The 10,986-nt window shown below is 35.7% G+C and overlaps 1 protein-coding gene across 1 annotated transcript; it reads right to left on the bottom strand.

The window, feature by feature from the left end:
* Positions 1-1,632: 1,632 nt before the first annotated feature.
* LOC133791888 (conserved oligomeric Golgi complex subunit 7-like) lies at positions 1,633-10,555 on the bottom strand. Its single transcript, XM_062229796.1, has 7 exons — positions 10,286-10,555; positions 3,319-3,369; positions 3,073-3,192; positions 2,866-2,982; positions 2,461-2,738; positions 2,210-2,355; positions 1,633-2,061 (listed from the first exon to the last, which is right to left on the bottom strand). Exons 1-7 carry the CDS (start codon positions 10,553-10,555, stop codon positions 1,859-1,861), a joined length of 1,185 nt encoding a protein of 394 aa, XP_062085780.1. The 3' UTR covers positions 1,633-1,858.
* Between the last annotated feature and the right edge of the window lie 431 nt (positions 10,556-10,986).

Raw genomic sequence — 10,986 nt, forward strand, 5'->3', positions numbered from 1 at the left:
TGCATAAATAAAGGTTACAGTAGTACCATGTCTTCTCTCCACGTCCATTAGTGCAGTTAAAGCTGTCCCACTAACGGTCCATTCTTCAACTGGAGCAGCCAAATTCCCCACCTGTATAATGAGGCAGGAAACAATAAAGAGAAAACAATCCAGTTATTGAACTACAAGAAATTTATTCTCAGGATAACAAAATATAAATTAACTGGAAACAAGAACATACTAGAAAGAAACTAGTAGAAAAAGGGTAAAAATGAAGGGGATAATTGGAATTTGCGACTCAAATTAATGATAGCTATTTGGGGCTTTCAGAAAAATGGCCAGATTTTAAGTTTCATATAAGTCATGTCCCAATTTCAACCAAACACCAGTAATACTACAAACCAAAACACTAACTACAGAGGCTAATAACAACAAGCCTCACCAAACTAGCCAAAACAACAGAAAAACTGAGAAGCTAGCAGACCAGCTAAAACTTCAAGCTGTTGCAGCAAACTGAATTATAAATCGATGCTCCTTAGTAGAAAGTTTAGCCAACACACATAAAGCTATACACTATTTCCTGAAATTTTCAATCACTTTAACCAACACATTGACTTCAAAAATTTCTCTAGGTATCACTACCAAACCATATTTTAGACTATGAGTGGCGTCATAATGTTCGAACTAAAGATAGAAAATAAATAAAATATTTATACCAGAGATAATAAAATATTTTAACATCTTTTTCTATTATTTTAGATAATTATTTATTTTAAACTATTAGATAATAATTTTTCTTAATTATTATATACAACTCAATCTTTCACATCAAAAGATAACCATTCTAACTTCTAAGTTTAATTAGTAATGAACATTGTTTAGCTAATGTTTATTATATTAGTTACACTAGATTCAGTCTCAATCATGACTGCTCTCTATTGGTATATATTAGCAAAATGATCATTTTAAAGTTACCACTTTCAACGAACAGAAGTTGATTAATTCATTTTTTTATCCTGAAATTCTTTTTACATGATTGAGAGTTTGTTCCACTAATTACATAAAAAAAAAAAATTATATAAGTAATTAGTACTATGCCTTTGGGGCCTAACTTTGATTCATTTTGATCATTGACCCACTAGAGCTAAAATCAATCTCCTCAAAATTAATTTGGCAGATTCAAGAGACTTGAGAAAAGGCCCAAGAGCTACCATGCATAGATATGCACTCAATATATTAAGATCTATCTTTCAAAAATATATATATTAATTTTTTTCTTTTTAAATAAAAGGTCAATTTGCATTCTATTTCAAGTAATAAATTGCAAACGACGTTTTTATTTTGTTTTATCCATTTATATGCAGTTTGAAAAGTTTTCTGTATAATTCAGTGCTTCCAAACACAGTAATATGACTGGCTTACTACTGATTAAGTATCTAAAACAAGTCAGAAGGCAAAAATAATAAATCCTATCTCTGGTATTGATTCATGAGCCAAACAGAAACCAATTTCCACATATCTACAAATTTTAACCAGAGTAAATAATAGGACTTTCCAAAATAAAAGTCACACAATTAAATATCATACACAAGTTTTACATCCACTTACTCAAGAATTATGTGGAGGTGACTCTTAGTCTTAGTCTTTAAGGATCCAAGATATTTCACAATATTTTTGTGGTTCAAATTCTGCAAAAGAGAATAAGGTTTATCAGTCTCTGACCATTCCTTATATACATATTCAATCATTAATCAAAAAATGAACATAGCATTTACAGAATCTAGTATATAACGAAGAAAAAATAACAGAAAAAAGTTTTCAAAAAAAAAAACCTAGATATTTTAGAAGAATGTGGAAGTGCAAAAAAGTTTATGATTGCTTACCTTTGTTTAAATGATTCAAAGGGAGAGTACACTGCCTTCAGTGTATCCATTAGAACTCGAAGATCAGAATCTGAAAAGGAATGCTGAATATTTCTAGCAAAAGTCTGTGTCCCGTTGTGTAACTCAATCAATGCCTCCAAATGTTTCCTTTGAATCTTAATTCCCTTTGGCATGTCACCAGACATAATATCTAATAAACCTGAATAAAAAGAAACACATTGATAGGATAATTTATAAATTGCCAAAAATAAAATTGCATGACTTAAAGCGTGTCCAATTGAAAGATATCATATAATATTAAATGCCTACAAAATTTAAAAGCACCATAAAAACAAGTCCGTACAAACCTTTTCCCAAAGCTCTTGTTTCAGGAACAACTTCTCCAATTGAAAGGTTGATACGTGAAATAAAGCTTACTCCAATAGTTTCCATTGTCTCGATCAGTAGCTTTGGTACAAGAGTTTTATAATCCTCAGGAAAAGCAACCATACACCTGCAGATGACAGTTTAAGCTCAGTGCTTAAATTCAGTGATAGCTTCTTTGTATCAACAAGATGTTCCTCGGTGCTTAAAAAAATATATAGTCAGAAGAATTTACCACTTCCACTCTTGCTCAAGATAAAGAATCAACTCATCATAGAAGCTTGGCAACCAACTTGCGAATGAAATTGTCGAAGAGCTTGATTGAAACTCATGGCTTGACAGCCTTTCAGCTTCAATCTTCTCATTTGCAAGCTTAATAGCACGTTGTTTTGAATCAAAATCTTCCCAGAGCTGTTTTATGGGATTTAGGTGAACTTTTGTGTAATGTAGCTCCAGTGATTTGAATCTTCCAATTCGAATGAGAATACCCCGCAAATTTTGAGCAATGTCTATCTGCAGGATGATAATAGATGTAAGTTATTCAAGTTGCGTATGGTATGTACTAAAAGGAATCAATAGGAGATAAATTGAATAGAAAGCAAGCCATAGGCAAAAAAAGTGTTGTAAGAAATTTGGTGACCTTCCGGCTGGATAATGCATCTGTTAAACGTGGCTGCACCATTGCATCTAGCCTATCCTCTAGGACCTCGAGTTGCTTTCTCACATTAGCAAATTCAGCAACAATAAAATGAGCAAAACAAAAAATAAAATATCAAGTTAAAATCATCAAAAATTATAAAATCAAATGTAGAGTATAATGTTAAAACAATTTATATAAAAATATTACCTCCCCAACAGCAGACAAGCAATGCCTCATGTTGGCTAAGGTTTCTGCAGCCCTTGGAAGATCACCACTGGCAAAAACATCTTCCACAGTTGAACTTAATTGAGTTAACCCAGCAGCATCCTGTTGATCCATCAATGAGTAAATCAAATGCAACATCAACATTTTCCAATACTGCACTGATTATAACTTCTATGATAAAATACCCACCTACAATGTCTCATAAGCAGCTTCCATTCTCTGCTTAACAGTATCAACTTTGGCCAGAGCAGCTATAGATTCAGCTGATGATCCTTTAGCCTGCATATTAAAACCAATTGTTTGAAGAGAAGAGTATTGTTATTCATATGTATCAAGTGAGAAGCTAAAATCTCAAACCATATAAACAAAGCTAAGCCGGTAACAACTGTCTACCCATGTAAATTATATAAACCAATTACATTAGTAAATGTACTGAAACGTGGGTATATCAATGTGAACTTGCTACTATAATTTATAGTAATGCTCTACAACATATTGCAAAGCAGAATATATATATTTAGGCAACTATTTCAGTTATGTGTGCGTATATCCATGCATATAACTCAACATAATTCCATTGTTCACATTAGCAATAATCTATTCATAATATCTACATTTATTTTTAAGCAGAAAAAGCAAAAACGAGACGTTTTAACCAAAAGGGTGCCCTGCCTTCTTGTAATTTATTCCAAAAATCTATTAACTCATTGCCAAGAGATTGAGCTCAAAAGGTAGCACAAACTACACAATCGACTGAGTCCTCCGGGTGCCGAGTCTGACACGCCGAGCTCACCCATTTCTTGGGATCGAAACGCAAAACGCAAAAATCACACAAAACGCAGACACACAAAACGCAGACACACAAAACGCAAAAACAAAGCAAACCCAGATCACAAAAATCATCGAAAAACTTGAGAGAAAAGAAGAATTGACGAGAGAAAGAGTCGAGAGAAGGAACATACTCTTGTGGAGGCAGAGAGAGATGGTAGTAGCTTCGCTCAAGAGCTTATTACAAAGAGGGCACGTCATGCATGCCTCCATCCCTCCTCGCTTTAACAATCTGACCCACCATATCTGTGTGCGACTCCCTTTCTCGCTCTCTCCTTCGTGAGGGCGGTGAGGCAGAGATGAGTTAAGGGCGGAGAGACTTCGTGAGGGCGGTGAGGCAGAGATGAGTTAAGGGCGGAGAGACCTCATGAGGGCGGTGAGGGCTTCCTGAGTGAGAGATAGAGGCTGAGAGAAAGGGTAACTTAGATAAAGGCTGAGAGAAAGGGAATTCGGCAGAAATTCATTTTGGCGCCTGAGTTTTTAGTCATATGGCGCCAAAATCAGACCCGTGTGTTTTTAATCCCCACTATTCAGATCCGTGTGTTTTAATCCCCCACTTAATAATAGCACTTCTAAATATATGCTATTCTTTAATGTAATATATACTAAATATTGTTGTAGTGATATAATGCTATGATTGAGAGACCCATACTCGTCGATCTACGAGCCATAACTTCGGTCTAGCATCTGGCCATGAAGTTTCCAACTGATGCAAGAGTTGGGTGCGTGTTGGGAAACCAGCGATAAGCCAGAGAATGCTACAATTCCTCGATCACTGATTGAGATGCAGTCACCGGCCAAAGTCAAAGATGTGCAAAGTCTGACAGAAAGAACTGCTGCCCTGAGTAGATTCATATCTAAGTCTATGGACAAGTATGTCCCATTTTTTAATCTACTCACAGGAAACAAAAGGTTTGAATGGACAGAAGAATGCGAACAGGCTTTTCAAGCGCTCAAAGTCCACATGTCACAACTGCCTATTTTGTCTAAGTCGATCGAAGGAGAGACTTTGTACATCTACTTAGCCATAATAGAGTATGGTGCTAGTGCTATTTTAATCAGAGAGGAAGACAACATTCAAAAATAGTATACTACGTAAGCAAAAGGCTAGTGAGAGTAGAAGTACGATACCCGCCCATAGAGAAATTGCTTGATACTGGCGTCTAGAAAACTGCGACCCTACTTTCAAGGTCACCTCATAATAGTGCTTACCGACCAACCACTACGGCAAGTCTTACAAAAATCGAAAGCCGCTGGTCGATTATTAAAATGGGCAGTTGAGTTGGGGCAGTTTGAAATTTCCTATGCACCACGAGCATCCATAAAGGGACAAGCCTTAGCATATTTTGTTGTTGAATTCATAGGACTCCCTGCCAACAAACTAATGATAGAGACTGATAATCAATATCAAATCCCTGCCTGGAAACTATTTATAGATGGGTCCTCTAACGAGCACAACGCGGGAGCAGGGCTAATCTTACTCACCCCCGAGGGACATCAGTTTAACTGTGCAATCAGATTCAACTTTACAGCCTCCAACAATGAAGCTGAGTACGGGCTGTACTCACAGGATTAAGACTTGCAAAGGATATGAACATAATGTTGGAAATGTGCCCTGAAAGCATATGTAGTAGACATTGTTTTTATGAAATAAATAAATAAATTGAATTTGTTATGCATATATTTTATGGACTATATTATTCTATGATAATATTATGTAAATATCAGGAAAATTCCTAAGTTCATGAATGTAATCTCAAACACATATTAGTACGAGAGGATTGTGTTTGAGATAAATGAACTTGAATAGTTCGCAGTAAAATAAAGTTATGGAATCTTTAGATTAATTACTGCAAGTACGGTCCACTAGTATTATGAATACATGTGATCTAGATCCGGATCACTAGTGTGGTAGGACACTTTAGTGGAGGTGCTTTATATATTGAGAATATATAGAACTGGACCAGATATGTTTATTAATACTTAGTTAAATACCGTTTCGAAGTATTAAATAAATATATCAACTGATGATCATATACAAATAGATCTTAATCCTGAGGTTACTATGAACTCCTGTTTATGTTATATGAGTTCTTTGATTCGCTTGTTAGGGTCTGTCAGAATGATCAGGCTAAAAACTTTTGTTTTGGGAACTCATTAATATAGATGGCTGGGGACATAGTATACAGATATGGAATCTATACCTTCTCGCAAGAGATTGAATGATGGTTCTCTTAAGGGTTGACTTTTGGGACTGAAAGGTTATTGAGCTCAAATTCATAATTTAGTTATGAATTAACCTTCACTAGTAGAGTCAATGGTACTTAAGGAAACAAGACATAATTAAAAGGGTAAAACGGTAATTTTATTCCCGATTAATTATGAACCATTATTAGAGGGTCAAGTTGTATGCAATGATTAAATCAATGGACGCTTTATGATTATAAAGTACTCAGTAAATGAAATGTCTATAATTACAAGAGTTCAATCTCATATTTATAGTGGAATAATCATGAGATTAATAAATTAAGATTATTTAATTAAAGAGTTTAATTAATAATCTCAAATTTATTGGAGCTTGGAATTATAGGTCCATAGGTCCCCATAGCGGCTCTATCAACACTGTTCAAGGTAAGAGTTGATATGAAGGGAAAATAGTTTAAAGACATATTTAAGAAGAAGTTTGTTCTTCAGGCCAAATATACAATTATATGATAATAGTGATTAATTAATTAATTACAAATTAGTTGTAGTTAACAAAATTAATTAATATTTAATTATTATATAATTTTCGAAATTATACTAAATAATTAAATTAAATTTCGAAATTTAATTAAATAATTAATTAATTGTAATTTTCGAAATTATGATTAATTAAATATTTATTTTCGAAAATTTTGGATTTAATTAATTGGTAGAATTAATTAAATATCTTTATTTGAGTGGGAGAAAATAATCTGATAAGTTCAAATTGGATTTGAATTTAAAAGATTAATATTTATTCAAATAATTAATTATATTTGATAATTAATTTGAATTCAAATTTGAATTAGTTATCAGGTTGTTAGAACTTATCTGACAAAGAAATTTGAATAAATAATTAAATAAAATTTGAAAAACCAATATCCCTAGAAATTAGGAAGCTACACGTTCACACATAGTCCAGGACTGTGTGTGGCGTGTAAGGGCTGGCATTTTCAGGGATGGGATTTTCAATTTTATTTGTTTAATTAATTAATTAATTAATGGATAATTCAAAAAATTGTTTTTTGGATTTTTTCATTAATGGAATAATTAATTAATTAAAAATTAAATTGTAAAATGGTTACAGATTTAATTTTTAAATTTTGAATTTTTTCTGGTAAGTATGACTGATCAGAAAATAATTCAGATAAGAAAAAGAAAAGAGAGTGAGACTACTCTGACAATATTCGCTCTGTGAAAATAGAACGATAGTTTTCTCTCCCTGAAAATAAAGAACCAATTCTCAGGCCTATTCTCTTGATCTCATGAGTTGAGTACATCAAGAAGAATCACAAATAAACTATCCTTCATTCTCTAAGTGCCCACACATTTCTTGAGGTGTAGAGAACGCTTTGGAAGATCTTGGTGTGAGTACGTGGGAGCGGCTTGGATAGGAAGATCGTTCTAAATACGAAAAGATAGCAAGGACACTTGATAGGCTTCAAGAGGTATGATTTCTATTAGTATCTTGCTTATGATTAATATATGCATATTAATGGATCCGCATATTTAAAGGTAGTTTAAATATGTTACAAAAATTTTGTTGTACACTGGGCCAACCACACCACCTTTCCGCTGCGTATTAGGAAACTCGTTCCTAACACATAAAGTCACTAGAAATATATAGTGACTCCTAGCTAGTAGTTAATCAGATTATTTATTTAAACAAGGCAAAGGATTTACTAGCACAATTTGAGAAAAGTATACTCTCTAGCAAGTACCTCGCGACCAGAATTCAAACGCCAATGCCTTAGCCAAGTTGGCAAGTGCCAAAGATGCTAACACTTTAAGAATCGTACTGGTCGAACGTTTATTGGCACCAAGCATTCAAGAAGAAGAATCCTCACTAATAATACAAGTGTTTGACACATGGATGACTCCCATTATACAATATCTCGAACAAGGATTGTTACCAGTAGATAGGAATAAAGCAAGGATGCTTCAAAGGCAATCGACTCAGTTTATTTTGTTCGATGGAGTCTTATGTAGACGAGGATACTTTATGCCTTTATTATGGTGTGTCTCTAAGGAAAAAGCTAAGGAATTGATGCGAGAAGTACATGAAGGGTTCTGTTGAGATCACGCTGAGGGAAAATTTTGTCAAAGAAGATTCTCTGACAAGGGTATTTCTGGCCTACAATGATCGATGATTCTATGGAATTTGTTAAAAAGTGTGACAAATGCCAACGATTTTCCAAGATACCTTGAGCAGCCCCAAATGAGTTCAAGCAGATGCAAAGCCCATGGCTATTCGTGGTTTAGGGAATTGACCTAATCTGATCTTTGCCTAGAGGAAAAGGGAATGTCAAGTATGAAATAGTTGTTGTCGACTACTTTACTAAGAGGGCTGAAGCTGAGCCACTCGCAACAATCACAACCAAGAAAGTATTGGATTTCGTTGTCAAAAACATTGTATGCCAATATGGGTTGCCGAAAAAAAATTTCTCAGATAATGACACACAATTTGACAGCGACCTTTTCACCGATTTCTGCGAAGGACATGGTATCACAAAGAGCTTTTCGTCAGTCGCTCACCCACAAGCCAACGGGCAGGTTGAAGCTGTTAACAAAACTCTGAAGGACACACTAAAGAAAAGGCTTGAAGAAGCAAAAGAAGCATGGCCAGAAGAATTTCCAGAAGTGTTATGGTCGTATAGAACATCTCACCGAACATCAACAGGCCATACACCATTTTCCATGGCCTATGGGTATAAAGTCATGTTACCTGTTGAGTTAGATCCACCATCGCATAGATGGCTGACATACGGCCAGAATATGAATAACCAATTATTAATGGAGTCTTTGGACTTGGTCAATGAAAGGCGCGAGCAGGCTTAACTTCGAGATGCAGCTTATCAACAAAAGGTCGCTCGATATTTTAACTCTAAAGTACACAAAAGAAAGTTTGACGTGAGAGACTTGGTACTGAGAAGATTTTTTCTGAACACTCGTGATCAGGCTGCTGGAGTACTCAGACCAAACTAGGAAGGTCCATATCAAATTGAAGAAATCCTTCAACCAGGCACATACAAACTTGCTCGCTTAAATGGAGATCTTGTTCCTCGCTCTTGGAATGGAAAACACCCGCGCAAGTATTACCAATGAACAATTCTTTTTAAAGAGTTGGCTTGTATTAATTTTACTTTTTACAAGTTTGTCAACAAGGGCTAGTCAGTTAGATGGCTAGTCGCTCATAACTGTAAGATCAATTTTTGATCACTTTTACAGACACGAACCTTGTCCATTTTATTATGAGAAATAAAAGGAACTCTGCGCAGCCAGTTATTCTTGCCAATTATTGTATTTATAACAAGTATTTGTTCATTACGTGTGTTGTTTTGATATATTATCATTGATCATTTATAAGTACGCGAGCAGTAATGTTTGAACATGTATTGGTCATGGTAAGTGACCGAGAACCTTAAGCTCCTCGATCACTTGGGGGGCATATAAGATACTAAGCGAGCAAAGTATATCAACATAAACATATGTAAACACATGGGCGAAATAATGGAAAGCATACTATGACACTTAGAGCATTTTTCAAAATTTTAGTTAATTTTGTGAAATCTTAATAAAGTCTTATGCTAAGTTCAGTCATACGAGTAGATGTTATAATAGCAATGAGAGTATATTATAATATCACAATGAAATGTCTTTACACCGTGAGCAACTGCTGCTCGGATGTAATTAAAAATATTAAAAGAAAAGTAAAGCTGCCTTAGGCAGCAAATTTTCTTAACACCGCGAACGGTTTGTTCGGGTGTTGTAATTACAAAACAAAATTTTTACTATGTAGCTGGAGGACCTGGAGGGGGGTCCTGCTGAGACTGTTGGTTGACTGAAGGTCCGGCTTCTTGATCGACACCATCGATGCCTGTTGCTAAGGAAATTTCAGAAGAATCTATTGCGCATTTTTCTCCTTCTCTAAGTGAGTAACACACTTGGCGAGTTCGGGTTGTTTTATCTGCTCGGGAAAGAAGTCAAAGTTTTCCTCTGGGTTGTTCTTCCAAAACATGTAGAAGCAGTTGGTGGCTCCTCAAAACCTCTCCAAGTTTTGGGAGTTTTTCTCCTCAAGTAGCTTGACTCGCTCCTCTAGACTAGTGGCCTCCTTCATGCTTGCCTCCAGATTCTCTTGAAGCTTGGCTGCTTCCTTGTAATTGGTCTCAGAGGCATCCTTAAACTTCTCCTTGGTAGCAACAACCTTGGCCAGATCTTCTTGGCTCTTCTTCAGCTCCTCGGATAAAACGACAACTCTGTCTTCAGTTTCCTTAACCTTGGCCTCCCATGCCTTGAATTCCTCGGCAGCTGCCTTTTCCTTGGCTTCCCATGCCTTGATCTCCTCAACATGCTTTACACCGACTTCCTCAGCACAGCGCCAGCCATTGTTCATGGTCAAGATACCCTACGAACAATAGAAGAATGAAGCATTTAGAGCTAATCAAAGGAAATGTTGTTTGACTAAAACATAGTACAGAAGAAACTTATACTGAGGAGTTCATTGAACTCACGAGCAAGGACCTTGCTAGGTTTGAATGAAGGAAGATAGGCAAAGGCCTCCTGGCTGCAACAATGCTTGGAAAATCTCTACAGTGTGTCGTTTGTTGAGATATAAGCATTGCTCAACAATTTTGCAGCCAAAGATCTTCATGTTTGGTCGGTGGAAGGATCAGTGCGAGGAGGAGGAGTTGTTGATCTGGAAGGAATGGGATCTGGAGTGACCTCTGGTCGAGCCTTTTTCTTTGAAGGTTCCCCACTGCCTTCTCCAGGGTGCCTTCTGCTCGACTTCTTCTTGCTCGTTGGAGCGTCTGCAGAAGTGTAGAT

Source organism: Humulus lupulus, chromosome 7 (assembly GCF_963169125.1).
Source record: "Humulus lupulus chromosome 7, drHumLupu1.1, whole genome shotgun sequence".
Lineage (NCBI taxonomy): Eukaryota > Viridiplantae > Streptophyta > Magnoliopsida > Rosales > Cannabaceae > Humulus > Humulus lupulus.